Below are 23,604 nucleotides of genomic sequence, written 5' to 3' on the forward strand. Positions count from 1 at the left end.
TGTGTTCTCATTATGCCAGTAAGCAACTTTGTCAGCAGTGCTTTATGTTTTCAACAGTTTGAGCAGCATCTGCAGCTAAATCTGGTGAGGGAATCTCAGGAGTACTGCATGTAGTTAAACTGCCTGGATAATAGAGTACTGACATCAGTTGGAGCAACATTTGATTCACTCCCTGTAGAACTATGAAATAGGGCTGGTAGTCCAACAGCAGCTCGTGATTATTTTTCTATTTGACAAATAAGAAAAAGGATTTCACCTTGAGTTTGTAAATGTAATCCGGCCTTGGTTCTTCTTATCTTCTTCTTCTTTTTTACATAGTTGTAACTGTTTCCCTCACTATTGCCCACAAACACACGAATACACACACTAACACCAGAGATATTCAGGAGAATGTGCGGACAATTTTGCCCAGACTTTTTCCACAGTTGCTGTTCATACAAGCATTTCACAGCAAGCGAGATTTTCTCTTGAAAATGAGGTCTCTCAGCTGGAAACGTGAAAGAGGGAATGCTGGGGAGCATCTGTCGAGAGCACACAGGAGGCAGGACATGATGCAAAACGTACGCTACGGAAATCTCTGTTTTCTTTACAACACGTTCACAATGGTGGCTGAGGCTCCCTGGTGACCATTTTTGTGTCTATATCAATACCACATGTATCTGAACTTATCTAGTCCTCTAATAGCGAGAAGCGAATGGAAAGCAGTATACAAGTCAGCAGAAAAGAGTATACAGCAGCTCTTATCATCACGCACTCACAGTAATTGCTCTGGAAGATTAACTGCTACAATGGCTGCAAAACTCTTTCTCACCAGTTGATCTTTTGGAAATTTTACAGGGGACTGGGTGGAACGTCACAGCTAGAAGTTCAGAGTAACTGCAGCAGATATTTGCAGTCACACATCATCCCTTTGAAACATCTCTTAACCATTTCAGAGCTTCAGCCCATGTTAGAAAACAACTTATGTAATTTTTTTTTTAAGCCAATACAATAACCCTGCTTGAGTTGCATATTATGTAGTAATTGAGAAACAGTTATCACACATCGGCCTCATGTTTCTGTCATAGTCAATGTGTAAATTCACTATTTTGCATACCTCTTAAGGATTTCAGGTGTAATTTAGCTGCTAGATGCTCATTTGTGTTTAGCTAGTTTGAAGCTGCATTATTTTGAGAACAGTGGGACTTTAGAGTCCTCCATGCTCTGATAGCAGCTGCCTGCTACAGCCAAAAGAAACACTATGAGTCGAGGGAGTACAGGAAGCTGTGAGATGGCCCGTGAAACAATGAGCTGAAACATGCTATAAAGTGGATGCATGCAAAGTTTAGGATTTGTGGGAATTTATTATTTTAAACCAACTTTGAAACAGGTGGAAAAGTAATCTGACAGACAAGTGCCCCATCAGAAACAGGGCAGACAAATCTATATAATCTTGTAGTGGAATTCTTGACATACTTTCAAAGCCAATACTATTATAGGCAGGGGTCTCAGGTATGCTGTGAGGCAGAAAAAGGGTTGCCCTCCATAGGCTGGTGTCCCTGAGGTGATATATGGGCAGGAGTGTTAGGGAATCAGCCTGGAAAAGCTGAGACAGTGGGCAGGACGAGCACAATAGTGGGAACTAAATGAATTTGGTCACGTAACTGTCACTCAGTCGAACAGGAACAGCCACTGAGTACTGAGAGGTTAATGGACAGTTTAGAGGTGACTTCTTCTGTAACAATCCATGAGATCAGCCACTTTGATGGATTATTATTATTATCTATATTATAATTTATTAATATTATCAATTCTATAATAATTGTAATAATAATGATAATCCATCTATCCATTTTCTATACCCGCCTAATCCAGCTCAGGGTCAAGCTGTGATTTGAACAATGATAATAATTATTATTATTATTATTATTAATTTAAATTTTCATTTTTTTTTTTCAATTTCCAGACTTAATCACAACATTAGTTTTATGGTTTTCTTTCAAAATGAGAATACCAAGAGCTATAAATAGCTAATAGTTGTATGTTTGGTCTGTGTCTTTTTTTCCTATTCTAAAATGAAAAATGTAATATCAGATTATTTTAGATGTCAAATTTCAAATTCTCTCAGGAGCAACGACAATAGCAAATACTTACCATATTATCTGAGTTAACATAGACGACTTGAAAGTTGTGCAAATCGGGTTCCTTTGGTTATTTGCCCAGCTTATAATTTCATCATTCTTCCTTATGAACTGCAGAGCAATTATTTTTTAATTTTAACATTCATAATGGAATACTCAAAGAACAAAGCTGAAAGACAGGTAATCTTATTATTTAAGCCCTGCGAAAAAGAAAAAAAAAACTGAATAGTGTTATTTTTATTTGTGTGGAATAATTAACCCTTTTTTACCCCAGGTGTGCCTGTGATGACCAGGGACGGAGAGCATGTATGAAATTTTCCGTAAAAAGGTCGAGACTTACATTGATGCAGCATTTGTTGTGCTTCATTTCTGTTGCAACAAATTCTGTATCGCTGGAGTTAATTATTTGAAGTGGATTCTCTACTTATTAGCAAGTAGTGCATGTATAGTGAGTGTATAGTATAGTGTAAAGCATAAGCATGTAGTGTAACCATGTAAGTACAGCTAAACATATCTGTATATGTATACATATTTGAAACCATTAACTATACTGTCACATGTCTCTGTAGCCTACACCACTGGGCACTGACTGATGGTCAGTGAATGTTGGCTGCTATTCCATAATTGCTCAGCTATTCCAAAGTTGTGGAAAGTCCATTATCCTCCTGAACAGTCCACTCTCCCCTGCAGCCAGTTGCTCTGTGTTGTCTGTTCATGATTAAAAATTACATTAAATTACATTTGATTACATTTTTAGCTGGTCTAAATTTAATTGGTTTTGAAGTATATTCTGGCACTAGCGGCCTTTATTAAAAATTTTGCCTAAAAATGGGGGAAGAGCGAGAGAGAAGGGGGATGACATGCGGCCAAAAGGGCCAAAACTGGAACTGGAACCCAGACCGGTTGCAGTGAGGGACTGCAGCTTCTGTACACGGGGTGCTTGCTTGACCAGTTGAGCTATCTTTGTATATTTTTGGAGGTCTTTGGTTTTCTCAGACACTTTCCCTCAGGAATGTTTGTCCTTGCAAAACCCACTAGTAAACCATGTACGTATTTGAATATGTACATTAAGCCACAATTTCCAATGCTATGATGATGCTTCATGTGTAATGAAACAGTTATTTTAGTCTACACTTATTTTCCATCTCTAATAAAGAGTTCAGAAATACATTTCAGAAAACAACTTGATTGTAAAATCTTGCATTATATTCATGAAAACTAGAATTTCTACAAGCTGTTTCAACAGCAAACAATCCTTCAGACAAAACAGAGGAGGCACACGTTTTCAAAATAAAGATGTTTCTGTCAAAATTCATGACTCCTGCTGTGATAAAACAGTGAAAACCTTTATTTTTCTTGTCTGAACACCTGTCAAGCACTGGTGTTGGTTTCGCTTCTCTGGTTCCAGTTGGTGAGGAAATCTGCAGCTTGAACTTGTATGAAGACACATGAACATATTTATCGCCGTACTAGTAAATGTAAATTGGCTTCTTCACTTAATTAGAAATTAAATGTCTAAGTAGGTCGTATTTCTTCCAAATGTGTCACTAGAGCAGGACAATGAAACATTTGATTAACACTTATGACAAATAAATCACACCAAAAACAACGAGGATAAATTGAGATTTCACTTTTTTGTCAGTCCTCATCTGCTCATCTTCAGCACCCCCCTTTTAATGGATCATGTACAATGGCTCACACATTCAGCGCCAAATAAATTTCCATTCACACAAAAAGACAGTGAGGAGAGTCAAACATCTCCCAAAGGTGAGGAAATTGTGGTGAAGAAGGTCATACAACATCTGTGCTTTAGAAATGGGTCAGATTTCTAAAGCTGGATAAGCAGGAGAGCAATATCCGCTGCAAGATATCCAGGTGACCTGTGCCAACAGAGCCGGGAAACACAGCAAACCTCTTCCACTGTTTAAAAAAACAGAGTCATCTCCCAATGGTAAGTAAAAGGAAAAAAGCTGAAGTTTGTAGACTGCTGTTAGCACACTCATCCAAACACACAAGCAAGTCTTTCATTGCTGTGAGTTTTATTATTCGGATAAAAATCTGACGAGTTGTTGGTCACTTTAAAATTTATATCAATACATATAGCATATATATTATCTTCATAAGCAGCCACAGTAAACCGGTTAAATCTTAACTTAAACACTTGTATCATTTTAGTTATTTGCACTTCTGGTTCAGTTTTCTACATTTGTTCTTAACCAATGGCAAAGTAAATCATAAGCCATCGATGTTGTACAATTTGTACATTCAAAATCATTTGCAATGGTGTGTACAAGTTTGTGATTCTAAAGTAAATGTTGACGTGTCTTGAATGTATTTAAAACCATAAAGATATTCACATGATTTATTCAGCATTCAGTTTAAAAACCAATAAAATCAAACTTCAAATTAAAGTGTCTTTCAAAGATTCAGTTTCGCACAAAAAATAGACCATGTATATTGTTGATGTTTACATGTTTTTATATTGTAGTATTTAACAATAATATAGTGTAGTAATATTAATAGCAATAATAATATATTCCACTGTGCAATTCACCAGCCCATGTACAACTGCTGCTGTTGTTGCTACTATCTGCTGTTGTGTGTTTCTACTGTTTTTCTTTATCTTTATCTTTCTTCTGGGCTTAGGATCTTTCTTGCTGCTATAATAATGTGAATTTCCCTGTTGTAGGACAATAAAGGGAAATCTAATCTAATCTAATCTAATATTAATTTCCCTCAGATCTGCTATTTCTTTCATATGAATATTCTCTGTGAATACACTGTGTGTTCAATGTAATTGTAGTAAGCCTCTTTACTTGTTAATATGATATGTTTATGCATTCTTTTTCTCTTACTGTAATAAAGTGCTTTGGTTTGAAAATCTTTTTAAATATGCTGTATAAAAATGTTATCATTCTTTGCCTTCGTAGTTTTATGTATCCGTTTACTTTTAACATTATTTATTGAGGTTATGGAAAGTGATGCTTCAAAATTGCTTATCTTTGCTTAAGTGTATTTAATATACACCTAGATCAGATATTTACATGGTTCAAAAAGTGCTATACTGGCAGATGATCTTTACACATCATAGACTGGCAATATTTCTTAATGAGACATTGATTTCAATTAGATGTAGATTGTAGAAAAAAATTAAAAATAAATGATATTTATTTATATTTTTTTTCACAGTTAAACACCACCTCACTCATATGCAGGGAGCGTTGGTACAACAGCTTCCCATATTCAGTAAACTCAACTAGATTGTGGGTCTGTGACAACATCGTTTACATATAGCAAGGAGGTTTATGAAGGATAGGTGAGCAGATAGTGGACAGCGAACATTTGGACTGATAGATAGTTCAGCCCCGGAGGGCCCTATCATCTGTCAACCACCCTGGGACCTGTCAGTGCAGCCAGCAACAGCTGTCCTGCCTCAATTATGAATCATTGGCCATGTCAGGAGGCCTCAAACTACCTTATCTTCACCAGTGCTGCTGCCAAATGCCCAGAGGGACTTTTTACTCAATGTCTCTCTCTTACACATTCTCTCTCTCTCTCACACACACACACACACACACACACACGCACACACACCCACAACCACACACACACTTGTACATGTACATCTATATACGTGTGTGCTTGCAGGTATACACATGCATGTTGCTCCAGACTGTAATGAGAGCAGTCTTATTGTAAGTCGTAGCTGGAATTTCTGCTTCAGCAGACACATTTGTGGGACTGAGGATTTGGCTGACCAAGCACACTTCTGCACCAACCACAACATTATCAGAGGATCTATACAGTATGCTGTTCCATTTTCAGAATTATTTTCAGGGAAGAGAGAATGACTTTTTAGCTTTTATTGTATTTATTTTTTATTTTCCCGGCAGATGGAAAAAAAACTCTAAACAGTGGGGGAAATGCAACACGTTTTTTTCGACATGGCACACTTTCACTTCAGGTGATCTTTTTTTCCAGCAGCTCCTCGAATAATTCATTTCCCTTTCACTAATCAAAACGAAAGGACCAGAAGAGAGAAGGTCATCTCTGAAGCCACCGTCTTTTCAATCAAACCAATGTAATGAACACAGATCCTGCAAGGCCAAAGTACAATTTAGTAGTGCGAGAACTGCACATCGAGTACAAACAGTAAAAAGATAGATAAATAAAAAACTCAAATACAGTTTGAAAGGATAATGGTATTTGTGGGATTGAATAGCTTGATCTTGCTGACCATGACCTTTATCCAACAGAGAGCTTCTAGTAAGCTGCTGTGCTAAACTATTGGACTGAACGGTGAGTGGAGATAAAGATCCATCCTATCACATCCAAACAGACAGCTGCCTGACCTGGTGTTTAATCTGTGGCTAGAATCAGCCCTTGTATCACACAGTTAGTCTCACATGAGAGATACTGTAAACCAAATAATTACTATGAACTAGTTACTAATCCACTATTAAATGAGTAATAATGCAAATCTTTCTCCATGGGCTCGGCTCTCAAACTGACAAAAATCAGTCAAAAATGTTTACTAATTTTTACACATGACTTGCCATCTTTATCTGCTTATGTATTAACGTATCTACTAGTGCTATATGCAAGATGCTTGAACTATCCACCAAGACCTGCTCTGACTGATGTTTTATTGTTGAAAACATCTGGTGGTGCTCTGCAATGAACATTTGCACTGACTCACAGGAGCTATTGCTGAGGCAGAAACGAGCCAAGTGTAATCAAAATGATACAGTAACACAATACAAGGGAAATAAATGACCCAGCTGCTGGGGGCTATGAATCAACAGCCACTGGACTCACCAGCTGCAATGTCATCATTACCATGATAAAACCCACTGGATTATACTGTGGAACATACTGGTAATGGGCCTTCCTCCTCGCCCCTCTATCTCTGGCTTGCATTTAAATAATCTTGGTGCACCACAGTGAGGTGGTGTTTTTGTGTATTTCCAAATAAATTTCTACAAAGAAAAAAAAAATGCTCTTACAGTATTCATTATGAGAGAAATGTTATCTTAATTGAACATTCACCTCTGTAAAAAACAAAATTTAAAAAGCCAAGGCCATATCCTGTTGTATCCAATGTCTAAAACAATGGATTCCAACCAATCAGCAAAAGCTGGATGTTAATAGCAACATGCTGGAGCCAGCAGATGAACACAAAATTAACTTGCCCATTGTCACTTATGTCCCATCTGAGCTGGGGACCATTTTACGCCGCTGATATCACCATATTCAACAACCTTATAGCGATCATCTTTTCTAATTTGGTTTCTTCCAGACACCTTTAGTGAAGCACACATAAAACACTCTGAGATGAGGTTCTTGCTTTCTGATAAATCAGGCCCTCTCTCTGTGGTATCCCCCGGGCCTTGGCAGCTCAGTTTATTTATTGCAGTGTGCATCTTTGCATAACATGCATCTTAACTCCCATCTTCATTGCGATGCTGAAAGAGCTGGAGAGAACTTAGTCTTCTGCCAGGCAGATTTCTTCTTCTATGACAGCTAGCTGGGTGGAGGAGCAATTAGTGTCACCTGAAAGCATTTCTCTCGGGATGGCTGGGCCCCATGAAAACTCATCTCAGCAAAGCCCCGACACCCTAAAGAGCTCATCAAGATGAAACCGGCCATCTTTATGTCCTGGCTTACTCGCCCACAGCACAGCATGATGAAGGTTTCCCTTTGCCTCATCTCAGGTTGATTAAAGGCAGCAAGCCTGTCCTGCTTTTCATTACTCAGTCAGGCCCAGTTTCTCTGTGACATATCTGCTATGTCCTGTTTCGTTTGTGCTGCAGACAAACAGAGTCACTGGGTGTCAAAGGTGAAAAAGAGGGATTACATTCATCAGCGAATTTTAAAGAGACTTTTGGTTTTACAAAAGTGTCGACACTTGCTTTTGTTGGAAATATAACACTTTTTTGTGGTCCTTTCATATGATGAGAGCACTGGCAGCCACTGAACACCAACAAAACAAATTTAATTCCCTCGCTCATCAGCCACCCTCTGCCAGGGTCAATGCCTTGAGCATTTTGCTTCTTTTGTAAGAAATACTGGAATTAAAATGAGAGTGCAAGGATCAATACAGCAATTCAACTGGCACTGAGAGGGGCCTGTGTGTCAAGTATTGGTGCCGCTTATTAACATGACTATTGATTGGAGTCAGAGGAGCGTGGTCGTAGAGGCAGCATCAAATACCAATCGTTAACCCTCAAGTCAGGATTAGCTGTAAACACTTGGCATGCTCTGTAACGTCTCAATCCTTAGAGAGGCGCTTCATTGATGATCCCCCCTCGAAAAGCCTCACCTTAGGTGTAATTCATTTGCACATCTAGCCTTGAGCTCATTATACGCTCTCAACTTTTATTCCAATTTGTTTTGAATTGTGTGAAACAAATTTCACTCATCTCAGTTTGAAAATCTCGGACGCTATAATTTTCTCCATTGAGACTCATGGCCATTATTTTATTATATGTTATATATTTTAATTAACAGACCAAACAAAACTTTTTGTGGCTGCTCACACATTTCATATTTAAAATTCATAACACTGGCTTGACTCAAAAAGCACTGATGAATGTCTTGCTTGGAATGTGTACTTACAGATTTGTTGTCCAGAAGCTTTGTGATATGTATAGTTATTTAAATCCTAATATCGCATCGACTTTTCTTGAACAGTGTAATCAGCAAATTACTATTAGAATTTATTAGAGTTGAACAGTTAATTAGAAAGGTCAAAAACACCAGGCCCGTAAATTAATGTTAATTTGATATAATTAATTAATTGACTGAGACAGAACTGAAGAAAAAACAAACAAACAGAAAACCAGTAAAGTAAAGAAATATGACCTAGGGATTAGAGAAAATAGAAAAAGTCATGGGAAAAGGTAGAGGAAGAAAATTAGGAAATATAGAGTATTGATTCCCTTGAAATATGTTGGTTTAAGCCTGTCAGCAGATTGGAACACTGCTGTCATCAGCTTTTTGGCAGGTGGAGAAATCTTCATGGACTTCTATCCCCTGTGCTTTTTTAACATTGCATTCTCTTTCAGCAAGAGTGCAGGATGTTCCATGAAACAGACCAGTCAGGTACTGCACAGAGCTTCGGATAGTAACTCCTCAAGACCCAGGTAGGTAGATCAGAGAGCAGAGAAGATGAAGAAATCAGAGAAAGACAGATGGCCTGGAAAGAGTTGATAGCTAGCTCACCCACCCAGATTTATTTGATCAAATAAAACAGCTCTAAAACAGATTTTAAGTACTTTAATGCCACAGCCCAGCAACAGAAAACCTCCATCTGTCCTGTGCTAAGAATTTATTGGAAAAATGACTTTGGTGAAGAAGAGGAGAAGGGTATAGAAGTATGATGTGGTTTAACAATTCACTGGTCAAATAACTTCCATTTTCCACACCACCACTTCCAAAATCTAAATCCCACCAATATACAGGTGGATATGGTGGGTTAAAATGTTTTTTATTGAATGATAAAATATTATAACAACACGTTAACCTAATGTTTCTATTATTAGCAGTTAAACTTCCCAAACCAATATCAGCAAATGCAAAGGATAACTATTTATATTTCTGTTTAGATGTACCTACAGTTTCAAGGAAATTAAAATCAACATTGAGGCTTAAATAAACCTAGTTTTCCTTTGATAAAGTTATCAATCCTGCCTTTAAAGCTATTCATCACTGCTAACCTTAATATTAACATCTGGGAAATGTCAGAAAAAAATCAACAGTTTACACTCTATAGTAAATGCTTTGCACACTATACATATAAGTATCTAATACTGTACATGACAGATACACAGCACCTAATTACTGTATAAGAAAAAGAGCAAAAAGTCCTTAATAAAAATGCTCCTAGTGTTATTTCAATTATTTATTTCTGTGCTGAAAGTTGTACTATATCAACCTCTTAATATTCTCACAGTTATCCTGCAAATAAATCATAATATGGTCAGAATCACCAGCTGGGGCAATGCATTATATGCTGTTAAAGGGGTTGAACAGTAAAGCTGAGGGCAGTAAATTCTCCTGATACATTTTTCACCCTCCTTCGCTTGCAAACTGCCAGACAGCTAAAAATAGTATTGACTAAGTACAGAGAGGGTCTGATGGTGCTTATTTCTTGCTCATGTTTTTGATCAAACTCAGAGGGGTCTCTGGTCTTTGAGCCTGTGGTCGGCACAGTGAATTGCATCAATCAATACCAAGCCATTTGGCTGAACTTGTGGAGTCAATGCAAGACTCTCAACCAAAAGATCTCAGCTTTAGTTTAAATTTTTTCCTCTCCGATTCACAGGTTGCTTAAAATTTAGGCAAAAGTGACAGGAAAATATATATGGTTTGGGCAGCCTGGTATGACCTGGAATGTGAAAAAGAACACATCTATTTCAGTTCTCCTCTCAAATAATGCTTCTTCAATCATTTCACATGAGCTGTGTTAGCAGGGCTCATAATGTGACAGGAACACAACGTCTTTACACGCTGCTGTCAGTAAATGAGAAAGGTGTCACTTTTTACGTTGCCGCAATATGATTTTTACAAGCTATGTCCCTCCACCCTGTAATGTCTCCAGAAGTTGTACTCGCATCACGTGTTTCCTTCAGACCAAGCAGAGCTTCAGACCAAGCAGAAATCTTCACATGGTCTTACTGAAAGGTTCTTACCTCTTACTTCAAGGTTCCATATCCCACTTGGTTGCAGTTTTTAAAGTCACCAAAGAAACTTGCTGCCAACTGCGCTGGAGAAGCTGTGAAAGCTAAGTGCTGTTACATCAAACACGTGACTACTTAAGTGTGCATGCAGGTAAGTGTGTGTCTTCTTATAAGTGGTTCAAGATTTACTTAAGTTACCCTGAGGACGCCTTCGGAGAAAAGCACACTCTCAAACATATACTCTGTCAAGACTTATCTTAGCCCTCCAGAGGCAGCAAGACAAAGCTTGCACATTTTAAGTCTCCAGTGGTAAATGAGGCGTTTGAGGAATTGCAGATGCCGGGGAACACACTACACGCTGACAGTTAATTTTTATAACCTTTTGTAAAGAAATTCACCGAGCAAACATTCAACCTGAGACAGACCCCATCTCTTGTGCCCTCATCTCCCCACTCACCCCAATAATTCTTTGCCTGTCTATCTCTATCAACCCACACAAGACCAGCAAATAATGCCTCAGCTGAAACTAAACAAAAATATGTCAGAGCCACTCACTCTATAAGTAAAATGTTCTATTCTGACTTCATGTTAATTCGATATGTGTCGTATAAAAGCAACCACACAACACAGTTCCGGTTAAAATTACCATCATTAATATTCTTATATTAAAGATGAATCATTTATTTTTTATTTTTTAGTCACTCTGGCATGGATAATGATGCACGTCCTCCCAGCTTTCTCCCAGCTTTGTCTGCTATTTTGGTTTAACAGCCTGCAGGTTTATTTTCATGTTTATTTTTTCATTTTCAGTCCATCTCAGCTTTCAGTCTGTTGCATTTCCCTGTACTGACAGTTTGTTTTGAGTTAAAAGAGGCTCTGATAAAGCACTGTTCCCTACCTGCCCAACCTCAAACAGCTGAACAAGTTTGCAATTTATTAGTGGTGCTTTCAGATGATGCCCTCTGGGCTAGTGGAGACCAAAAATGTCTAATTTGCAAATTCAAATTCTCAGATACTATTTAACCTCAGGGTTGTGATTACAGCTTTTTTAAAGTCCGAGTACAGGAGAAATAAATCTGCTTTTAGATTTTGTCACAACACAGTCTAATGTGGTGATAACCACTTACCCAAACCTAAATGATTTAAACAATCTTAAAGTAGATAAAATTAGATTTCAAAATCATAGGAAAATTAACAGTCTCTCAGACACTATCTGTGAGACCCACTTGCTCAAATTAAAGCATATGCACAAATTATAACTTCAAATGGACAGGAATACTCTGAGGTTTTTAGAAGTTCTCGAAAAAAAAAAGATAATAAGAAATCATTATTTTGAATTGCTAATAGAAGAGTGAACCTTTAACACTGACCTGAACCTCAATGCCATATCCCAGGTAGACAGTAATCAAGTAGTTGCACTCCACGCCAGCGTCAAGTTGCTGTAAGATTTCGATGTTACCCTCAGGGTCAGTGAAATTCATGCTGCATGGCTCTGTGGGAGACAGTAAAAAGAAAAGTGATTCCCTTTTTCCCAGACCACTGATCTTTCTGACAGCCCACCTGTGTCTCTCTGCCCCCACAACCCTCCAACTATCTCGACAGATATCCTCTCTGATAATGCTTATCTCAGCCTGCAGCCCTCTATGACCAGTGGAAAGGGCAGGCGGGACACATCAGGAAAAAATCAGATTGTTTTTGACACATGAGCAACTCTGTAATCCCAAGTGGAGGGATGACGAGCTGTGTGCAGAATGTGAAAGGAACAGAAGTGACGTTGATGATCAGTTGCTAAATTTTCCTGTCTTGTCCTCCAGGATGCATGTGTTAATTCTCTCTCCACTTATGAATTTACTTAAGTGAAAAATCGGATTTTTAATGCTATTTGTTTCATAACGTAATTTGAATTCTCTGCTTGCAGTAAATCTTTTAAAGTCAAGGAAATACGAACATGCCTACCTGATGTTTGCATGGTGGTGATAGTGGTAGTTGTGATTACAGTTGTGGATACCATGGTGGTACCCTCTTCTTGAGAGGATGAAGTCATCTTGGGAATAAGATCATCAGGCCTGGTTTTGTTTTTTAGTGTTGTGTCCCCTATCTCCCCTTTCTCCATCATTACTGAGATGGGTGCTTCGGTGGTCTCCCTGGGAAAGTTTCTTTCCTGTGAGGATAAGGAAGCCATCGGCTTGTTTTCACTGCCTGTGCCTCCACTGTTAGGTGTCATTTGAGTAGTGATGGAGTCTGTTGTTGGCTCCACCTTGTCTGACCCCTTGATCTTCTCCTTAGTTGACTTCTTCTGTGGGAGAGACATTGGTGGTGCTGGTGTTGTGAGAGAAAATGTGGTCAGTGGGGAAGTGGCAGCTGCAGTGGCAGCTGCAGTGGCAGTAGGGGCGACATCTGAGAAGGCTGGAGCATCCTCATGGGGCACGATTTGAGTGACAGCATCCCCTGCATTTGGAGCAGACACAGAGCCTGGCATGGTGGGATATGCAGCTACAGAGCCATCCATCCTAAAGAAATGCTGGTCCCCTTGGAAGTCCCTTGTAAGTAGGTGCTCAGGAAGCAGCAGGCCCTTGAAGACAGGATGGTGGTTGGGCATGTTCACTGGCGAAACAGTTGTGACTGAATGGACTTCGCTTTCTGTGTCCTGTGTTGATAAGTGCGTGAAGAGGTCCCTGTCTCGGTCCAGTGTCCTCTTACTGATGCCGTTACTTTCCCTTGGACCTAAGAATAAGAGAAAATAGTAACGTCTTTATCAAGCAAACATGTTACAGTCCAATGAACTACTATCGTAACCTATAATCTGCCAAAATCTGCTTAATAAGGTGAGAAGCAGTCCTCTTGTGTCACCCATTCACACACTGTTGTTACAATGGCACTTGTAAAGAGGACATTTAAGCATCAAATGAACAGTAAAAGTTCTAATAATAAGTGCAGATGTTTTTTGCCAATTTGACACAAACAAAAGAACAAAAAAAATACAAAAAACATATTTAGTTCTAGGTTCAATGAATGAAACAAAAAAAACACAGCATGCCCTTGATAAATTAGGAAGAGACAAACAACACAAACCAGATTATTCAAAGATTATTCTTTTAAAAAACTGAGAGATTTAAAATGCTCAAATCAACTACACTGTCCCTTGCGGCATCTAAGAGATTATGTTGGGGTAGAATGCCTAAAAAAATAGATCAATAAAAGTATGGAAAAGTAAAATTATCATTTCAAAGTTCAACAGAGCTTTTTATCGGCTGCAGAAGGACAAAATGATCAGTTTATGTTGTGCATTTTCTGTGGCCAAATTGTTTTTCTTGTGCATCCAAAAAGACAAACGTTTTACTATCTGTTCCAGTTTTCTCACAGTTGCTGTTAGGAGAAATCTTACAAATGAGTTGCTCTTACCACTCCAAGTCCTCGAATATTCGACACTGTATTTTATTTAAAGAATTTTGACTTATTTATGAACGTTGAAGTTGAAGGTTTTTCTAAGGTTTTCAAATTCTAGAGCCAACTAACCATTCAGGTGTGTGTCAGTGGGAATTCAGTCAGTTTTTTAAGATGGGTGCGAAGAAATAAACCTGACCATGACTACTCAGCAACACAATGTTTAAATCTTACTTTAATGTCGGTATAAATTCATCTTCCTCTAGCAAGTTTTTCTGTTATGTATTTTCACAGTTCATCTTATACTTAATATGCTGTAAAAATTTACCTAAAGCCAACAATAATTATATAAAACAAAGTGTTTAGAATACAACTGCTAAAATATTTTTTTTTTTTATGAAAACAACAAGGGATTTGATATCATCCTTTTATGTGTCCATTAACATATGTCTACATAAAACAATGCTCTCTGCTTTGACGCCTTAATTAGCTTGCATTTGGGGTGACGGTTTGTCTTAATGAGGCAGAATAGCTGCCAGCCGACCTTTATAGATGAAAGGATGTTGTTGACACTGGCAGCAAATGAGTGAGATATCCCAATGAGAATGTTTTTGTAACAACACTCCATGAGCACAGATGAAGGAGCCCCAGTCTGATGACTGATGAAATTAGAAATATTCTGCAAAGGTAATTTGAATAGCAAAACGGTAACAAGTATGGGCAAAGGCAACGCATCAATAGTATCTTTAATGCATTTCTCAGTAAACTTAATTGGCTTTTCCTCATAAATGTTTCTGGGGTGATGGTGTAGTTATCCTGTTTTCAATGCCTATTTAATTTCTACTTTTAAAATGTAAGGCATGCAGTTTGTTGGCTGACTCAAAGTCTCAGATAGCTTCTTTGGCATTTAAGATATACTTAAGTCATCTTACCCAGTGACAAACATGGCATCTGGCAAGTCCATTTTCACCCTACAAAATGGACTTTGTTATTATTGATTTTACAGTGATTCTCATAACTGGAAAGATGCATTAAGGTTAGAAATAGGAAGAGGTGTATAAATAAAAATGAAAATTAACTGCCACTAGGAAGCTCTGTTTTGCTCGTAATACTTTTAAAGTAATCGTAAGCCCCTGCAACATTTTGCTGATGCTGAGTCATTTTAACAGCATCCAGCACACTAATAAAAGTTTGATCAGGCTATTCAAGAGGCAGAGTAAACAATTTTGTTACAAAGCCTGTTCCAGGCTGACAGAACTGACACATGGTTTTACATTTAATACTGACAGACGCGACAACCTCACATTCATCTTTCTTGGCGGCAGAAGCAATTCAAAGACTTTTTGATGTTCTAAGATGGAGTAGAAACATCTCATTGTAGCCTTATTCTGTCATAACAAGAGCAGCCAAACAGCACTATAAAGGCAAGCTAAGCATATTTGACATGTCCCGCTACCAGAGTGAATAAAGAGTTTAGCAAAAAGTCTACATAAATGATTGAAGCATATAAGACTGCCCCCCTCTTACTTCATGAGAGCAAATTACAGAGGAATCTCAAGCACAAACTACAGCATAATAAAACTGGTGAATCATTTTTCAACAAGATTATTGTTACTGCTGCATCAGACTATAAACTAAAGCCTGCCTTTTGTTTTCTTCTTATTTCTGTCTTTCTAGCTGCCTCTAGGTGCAGATTTTGACCACCAAGTTGCTGTCCTTCAGTTAGAATATCGAGTGGAGAGTGAAAATGGAGAACTGGGCTGAGCTAGAGTTTCTCATACACAGATCAATGCGGGATCAATATGTCCAGGTAGGAGACCTCACTGGTGATTACAGAAAAGAGAAGTACTGCCACCATACTGCTCTGCTCTTTGAGGTGTAATTGGGCAGTTATAGTAGAGGTTTCAGAGAACAAAATTAAACCTAACTGTCATTTGTTGAGTAGTCATGGGTTTTAGTTTTGCTTGTTAATTGGCCAAATAAATGTTTTGATTGTGTCGCTTTGGGTTTTTGCATAATTTCTCTCCAAATGAAAAAGAATAAGATAATGTCCGCAATCAATAGCCACATAAGTTTTTTCACCAAACAGTTAAAAAATGGCCTCACCACAGTCAGCGACAAAATAATGTTTACGTGGTACTGTATCAGTACATGATCATATTAGTAAAACAACAAGCCAGTTTTCTGCATTTGTCATTTCAAAATTACACCTCACTGCCAACCAATTTGCAGTCATTGCGCTTAAATGTCTCCAATAAGGTATAATGTACTGTCATAAGTGGGCCCAACCAATACACTCACAGAACAAAGGGATCTTGATGTGTTGTGTCAGGTTCACAGAGTGGGAGTCATGCTTTCACAACCTGTGACACACTACCAGGCTGCACCAAATCATTTTTTTGACAGGATTTGTGATAAATCAGATAGGGATGGCAGATGGTAACTTTTGTGAGAAATGTTGTTACTCTGCACCTCTTAGACTAGTTTAGAGCTGCAGACCCAAACATCTAAAAGTAGAAACCATGTTGCACACTCAAGGGTTTATGTATGTGCCTGCATCACATTGCATGACGCTATGGCTAGTTAATTAGAACTCATTCATAAATTAAAGGGGGTAATTACTATGATACAACTAGATTAGTGTTATCTTATTCTTCACAATGGCACAAAGAAACACAATTTACTGTTGTACAGGACAGTCAGTAAAACATACTAAGGATAAACTCCATGTGGATATGAGAGGAAAGAAGCCTTAATGTGCTCTCAGAGGAGGAAAGTTGCTCTATCACATGCTGCAAAAATGACTCATAGCCCCATATTTTAAGCTTACATTGTTTTGAAAGTCTAGAACATCAGACTTATTAGTTAAAATCATCAAAATATAACCAGGATTATTTTACCAGGATGGCTTAGAAAAACTTGTCTCTGTCCCCTGAGGTAATGTGCACTTTGTTGTTGTGAAAACAGATATCATTCTTACAGGGGCTCCAAAATGTTTCAAGACTCAGGAAATGTTAAACTAATATATTACACTAATTTTGTATCATTACATTTGCTACAAAAAAAGAGATCTCATAGAATAGCCTAACTATGCAATTTGGTTAGAGTAGTTTTGAAAACTTTTTTTTTTCTAGTGTACATCTAACAACAATATTAGGCTATCTTGGCTCAGTGCTGAGTGTCTATGGGATCAAACAGCATAATCATGATAACACAGGCACCAGGAAATTGTGCACAGCTAAGCAGGAATGTGTCAGACGTTGTGTTGCTGGAGACAAATTTTTTGCCACTCTCAAGAAATAATGTCTGCTTACATGGTTTCTAGTAAACTCAAATTATAATACATATCTGCAGTCCTATAGCTGCTGAACCTGATCAAGATAAAAATGTGTCCAGTCACCCTATGTATAAAAAAATAATAATATCTTATTAATACTCAAAGGGAAATAATGTAAAGTATAAATTGTAAATGATGTGCATAATAACAGCAAAGGTACAAGCTTGTCCTTTGCCCTGATACTGAATGGATCCATAACAATTGCTCAGTTTGCCCGGACTAAGATCACAGAGTGAGCAATCATCAGGAAATGCTCCTCAAGGAGGCAACCGCCAGCCTCCTCACTGTGGGTGCCTTTCTATGGAGTCATCTGTGCACTTTAAGTGCATAGAGAAGGTGCTAATAAGATAGGACAAGCCACACTTCAGGGGAGCAGCTGATTGACATCAATCTTTTAACATCCAGGGGCTTTATTTCCCTATTATTACAGAGAGCAACTAGAAACGCAAATCAATAAGCAGTTTCCACGAGGCTCAGATACAAGGCCCTCAGATTACTCGACTTGACACCTTTTAGGGGTCTCAATGGAGGTTTGTCCTCATAAATTGCCTTAAACACATAAGGTGAAAAATCTTCTGCTAGCAACCTTTCCTGATTCTGCATTTGCTTCCATAAAGTCATATAAAAAGTCTATGATAAATAATGGGGCGACACTGATAAATGATTCCACTAGTAAAATTAATGAATAGATATATGCTATATATGTGTGTATGTATATATATATATATATATATATATATATAAGGAGATTGAGGGAAGGAAATTAAAATCAAATGAAGTGGGTAGTGGTACAAGCTGTCCTGAAAAAAAAGTCATAATTTGACTCCTCACACAGTAAAATAAAGTTTAAAACTCATCCATGACTGTGACGTGATTCTAATGTCTATGTATCAGAATTAGGAGGACAACAATATGTTAAGATGAGCGGCGGCTGTAGCTCAGGAGGAAGAGCAGTCGCCCACCAATCGGAAGGTCAGTGGTTTAACTCTGGCTTCCCCAGGCTACATGTCGAAGCGTCCTTGGGCAAGACACTGAACCCCACGTTGCCCCCCCAGTGTATCATTGGGGGTATGAATGTGTGTGAATGATTAGAAAGCACGTAGTTATGTGTATCTTAAGACGTGCTGTATGAGTGTGTGTGTGAGTGGGGTGAAGGCATGTAGTGAAGCGCTTTGAGTGGTCAGTTAGACTAGAAAAGCGCTATACAAGTACAAGTCCATTTACCATTACCATGAGATACACTCTTATCCTCCATCTGCCCTTTGACTTCATTGAGCGGAACCATAACTTTTCTCTTTCATTTATTATGGCCTGTCTATGTTCCGGTTCATTGTGCACCGTCCTTCTGAGAAGCTTTAGACAAACGGTGCCTTAATGGCGCTCATAAGCCCTGACCTTTAAACTGGAGCAGAACAAAAACAGAGCTAACCAGCTCTACCATTTGCATGAGATTTACTGTGCAGCACTCAAACTGCAGGACAAACTTAACCAAGTCTGAACTCTTTGATGAGCAGTTAAATGCATTATAATTGGTCATTTTGAAAGTGATTTCAATTGTGTATCGCTCAGTTATCCGTATTTGGACTTTGTCTTTGCATTTTCCAATTTCATGTTTTGTTTTTCTTAACTGAGAAGTACAGAATAAATGTGTCTTCCACATGTGACGGAAATTAAAATGACATCTTCTTCTGTAATTGTGTCAGACCTGTCGTACACAGAAGCTCAGTCCTTGTTGTATTTCAATTTACCAATGCTCTGCATCCTAGAAAATACTGGGAAGAATGTCTCTTTTCACACTTCATTTCCTTCCATTAGAGTAATTCATCTTTTCATTTTTTTCCCATTTACTCCATGGTGGAGTCAATTACTGTGAAAACAGAGCTGTGGGTGAAATAAGACCTACATCTCTAAAATCTGTCATGGATTACTGTACAGAATTGTGGGAAATGTGTTAAATGTGTCTTAACGATTCTTGTGAAGTAATGGGAGTTCATGATCACAAATAAAACTTGTGATTGTGATTGTGCTATCCTTGCCAAATCTATTGTAAAGTCGGAATTTGTATGTCAAGGAAAAAATATGACACATGTACATGTTTTATTGCCAGTGGTCTTTAACGGGGCAGGTTGTACATCTGGCTCCCCCCCTGACACCACAGACATTAGTGTTCGGTTTAAAAGCAACGTGATTGATGTCACAGTCTGGCAATCTTCAAATGATTTCCCAGCCCCATAACAAATCCATCAGCTCAAGGAAAACACTACTGAAAAAACCCATGTTGGCAATTTTCAACCTTATCTGTGAACTTGCTATAAAGTTACATGGTTATGTTGGCCATTAGACTTGTCAATAATCTGTATCTCACAGGGAGGCTCTTGTTATCATGCTGAATTAGTCACAGGCCAGACACAAAAACAAGAATGACTCATTTTAGCTTCAGGAGCTTCCTCAGTTTTTATCAGACAGCAGAGACCATCTGAAAATTGAAGCACCAACAAGATAGCTCTCTGGCTTTTGGCAACAAACACAATCCTCTTATGCTCAAGTTAATAACACTTGTACAGTCAGTGGTTTTTGCAACTATGACAGTATTTGCCCTGGCCTAAGAGAAAGTTTAAAAGTCGATAAAGTGGTGTTGCTTGGCACTCTGCTATTTACACTGTTATCTTAGTTTACTTTCTCTCAGTGCTAATTATAAGCAAACCTCATCCACAGCAGCTTTTTTTTATTAGAATGTATCAGGATAACAACTGTAATGATCTACTGTGTTTTCTAATGTAGAATATAATTTGTATTTAATTATTATGAAAACATTTTTAATTCAACGGCCAAAGACTCATGAAAAGTAGAAATCTGTCCTCTTCCTGCTGTAACAGATGCACATCTGTGTCTTTTCAAATCCAGACTAGATAGCCTTGTACCTTTTTTCTCACCTGGCTGTTCCATTCATCTACCCTTTTAGAGTTTTACATTTATTTGTCACTCCTGTGAAATGTGAAGTCCTGTGTACTCATAAACACATACAGTACACCCCCACCAACATGGTAAACTGACAAACACTTCAAACTTGTTATATTGCTGCCACCATACTTCTCTTGCATATCAGGTCCAAAACCATTCTCACATGAGACGATATTGCTTCTTGTTACTCAAACAGTGGTGAAAACTCAAAAGTGTCAAAGCGAGCCATGATAATAGTCATACTGAGCCATGTTTCAAGATGACAATAAAGACAGCACTCAGGGCACTTTTCTCTGAAAATCAGCCTGAGCATTTGGTCTGATATCTCAAATTGTGGTTTTAGTGTTCTGAACCTTTGCTTCAGGCCAATGCTGCTCATTTCCTCTGCCATGAAGAGCTTGTTAGGGAGTCATGACTTGAATATTATATTTCATCAGTGATTTGTGATAAGGTTACAAGGCTGCCAAGTGTGGGCGAATCTATAGAATAAGCTGTATGAAAACATACAACCTCAATTCCAGAAAGGCTGGGATGTTATGTAAAATGTAAATTATAAACAGTAATTTTCTGTAAATATCCTAAACCAATATTCTATTCACAACAGAACCCAGAAAACATATCAAATGCTGAAAGTGACACATTTTACTATTTCATGAAGAATATCAGCTCATCTTGAATTTGATGGCAGCAATATGTCTCAAAGAAGTTGGGACATGGCCACGTTTACCACTATGTAGCATCCTGTTTTATATTAACAGCAGTTGATAAATGCCTGGAGACAAGTCACTGAACCTTTGGAAGAAGAATGTTGCAGGCATGTGAACTGAGCACTGATAACAAGGCAGATTGTTCCTCGTCTCTTTGGTCCGGATGACAATATATCCATGATCTCCAAAGTAATCTTAAATTGTCATTTTAAATGTTCCATTTTAGATTAATTTAGACTCAGAGAAGAAGGTCCCATTTACAGAGCATGTTCACACGTGGCCTTTTCTTTGCTTGATAGAGCTTTAACCTGCATTTTGTGGAGACAACTGTGTCCCTATACCCATGCAGTGCAGTTTAATGACAGAATCACGCCTGTTTTAATGCAATGTAGTTGCAACATGTTCCTCCCTGTTTCACTATCGTACCACTTACGATTAGATGTGTTGCTGCTTTCAGATTCAAAATGAGCAAAATTTTTCATTTAAATATCAAAATTTCTCACTTTCAACATTTAACCTGTTTTCTATGTTCTATTGTAAATCATTCATCGTTTTCTTCCACTTGCAAATCATCGATCTCTGTTCTTATTTACATTTTACACCTTTTGAGAATAGAGTTTGGTTTTCTTTTCATATAATTTCCTTTGGCTTGTCTTATTGAAAACTTACTTTAGAATGTACACACCTCAGAGAGGAATATTCCATGATCATGGTGATCATATTCAAGTGTGAATCTTGACCTTTGTGTTTCATTGGACTGGAAGAAAGGAAAATGATTAACTGAGTTTAAGTCCAAAATGTTGTTACTGTTTTTGTACACTTAGAATCAAAACAATTTGAGTACTTTCTTTTCACTCCGCTGAAGCACGCAAGCAGAATAAAGTGTAATTGTTTTTAGGGTCTAGAAGAAAAGATAAAAGCTGGAAAGTGCACAGACACAGTGTGTTTTTGACATGACAGCTGAAACTCTTATAGGGAAAATCAGTCATTCACATATAATCCCCTACAATTAAATGTTCACTCTTGCAGGGTGGTGTTTTTTACTTCCCTTTAAACATGACAGACATATTGGAAAATCTCATCTGAACAAAAGATGAGGCTCGACAGCATGTTTTTGTTGGTTGACCGACAACAAGGTTATTTCTTCTATACTAGTGTGTTCCATGTTTTTCTTGATAGTTTTAAAGTTTAATTAGTGTCAACTTTAACTTTGTATGCTTTTTTATTTTGGTCAAGTAGTAAGGTCTCACCAAAAATCTCTAGTATTCACGAGAGCAACTCAATGTGAAGTGTAAACATAGCATCCATCAATGTGGCAGATGTAGTAGAAAGAATGTATTTTAGTTCCTTCTATCATGCTAAAATCTTCTGTAATTTTTCTAAAAATGATTTTGTTGTCTAGAAAACGCTTAGGAAGGGAAAAGGTTTGCAAAAGTTTTGTAAAATGATTGTATTTTTACATAGCAAGAAGTTTTGTTTTCTAATTTCCAAGTCATGTCATAGCCTAAATCCAACCAGCAACTGAGAAACGTGTTTTAGTAAAGTGATGTTATGCTATGCTATTAACAGAGAATAACTTAAAGTGAAAAAATAATCTGTCATCTGTTGGTCTCAATCAGACATCCAAAAAGTCCAATATGTTTGACTTTGTGGCATCTTAAACAAAAACCTTAAAATTACATAAAAATATTTTCTTCCTGATGCTTAGCGGGGTGGTAGCTTAAAGGCTATGGCTATGAGTTGTGTTTATGAGAAGGAACAAACAATCTATTTGGTCAGAAAGACTTCTATTTGGCCTGGAAGACTTCTTGTATTTTTTGTAGAGCAACATCCATATGACATGATCGGAATTGCAACCCATGAATTGTAAAAGCACCAAGGATTTTTCTCACCCTAACTATGTATTTTGTAATATCTAAACCTTACCATGTATCTTAATTCTTACTTAAACTATGGTGAGTGACAGGTGAGTAGAAAACTGAAGAATGAGTGAGAAAAATTTTGAGTCTTTATTGTGAAACTGCTGTTTTTTGCACTGTGGAGCAGTGTAGCTATTGTACAGTCTGCCATGGGAACATATCAGGTGGGCAATAGAACCTATCAGTCTTTTTTTAAGAATGTTTTCATCAGTTAGAGAACAAGTCTTCATATTCAGCAAGCATCAAATCTAAGCAACTTCAACTTTTCAAAGTTAACTTGTAACTGGAATCAGAATATGAAACAGAGTACTACAACATGGCAGCCATGTCTAGAGAGTTAGAGAAACTGCAAAAAAAAAAAGCTTCTAATAGTCATGTCGATATGCTGACTGCATGTAATGCTGAAATTAGTTTTATGGGTTTTGGCAGGAGGATGGCAGTGAGCAAAGCTAGGTGAGGGCCTGTGAGTACACAAGTCTCAAAAAATAAACGCAG

General features: G+C 37.8%; 1 protein-coding gene across 2 annotated transcripts in view; it reads right to left on the reverse strand.

Moving 5' to 3' along the window:
- The window catches only part of LOC140280087 (seizure protein 6 homolog), an 87,299-nt gene that overhangs the window by 30,808 nt on the left and 32,887 nt on the right, over positions 1-23,604 (reverse strand). For both annotated transcript variants that reach the window (XM_072375356.1, XM_072375355.1), the window contains exons 2-3: positions 12,758-13,525; positions 12,172-12,293 (exon numbers count right to left, since the gene is read on the reverse strand). In XM_072375356.1, the coding sequence (XP_072231457.1) occupies positions 12,172-12,293; positions 12,758-13,525 (890 nt within the window). The remainder of the gene's footprint in view (positions 1-12,171; positions 12,294-12,757; positions 13,526-23,604) is intronic.

The sequence above is a fragment of the Leuresthes tenuis genome, unplaced genomic scaffold (genome assembly GCF_036924035.1).
Source record: "Leuresthes tenuis unplaced genomic scaffold, fLeuTen1.0.hap1 SCAF_21, whole genome shotgun sequence".
Taxonomy (NCBI): domain Eukaryota; kingdom Metazoa; phylum Chordata; class Actinopteri; order Atheriniformes; family Atherinopsidae; genus Leuresthes; species Leuresthes tenuis.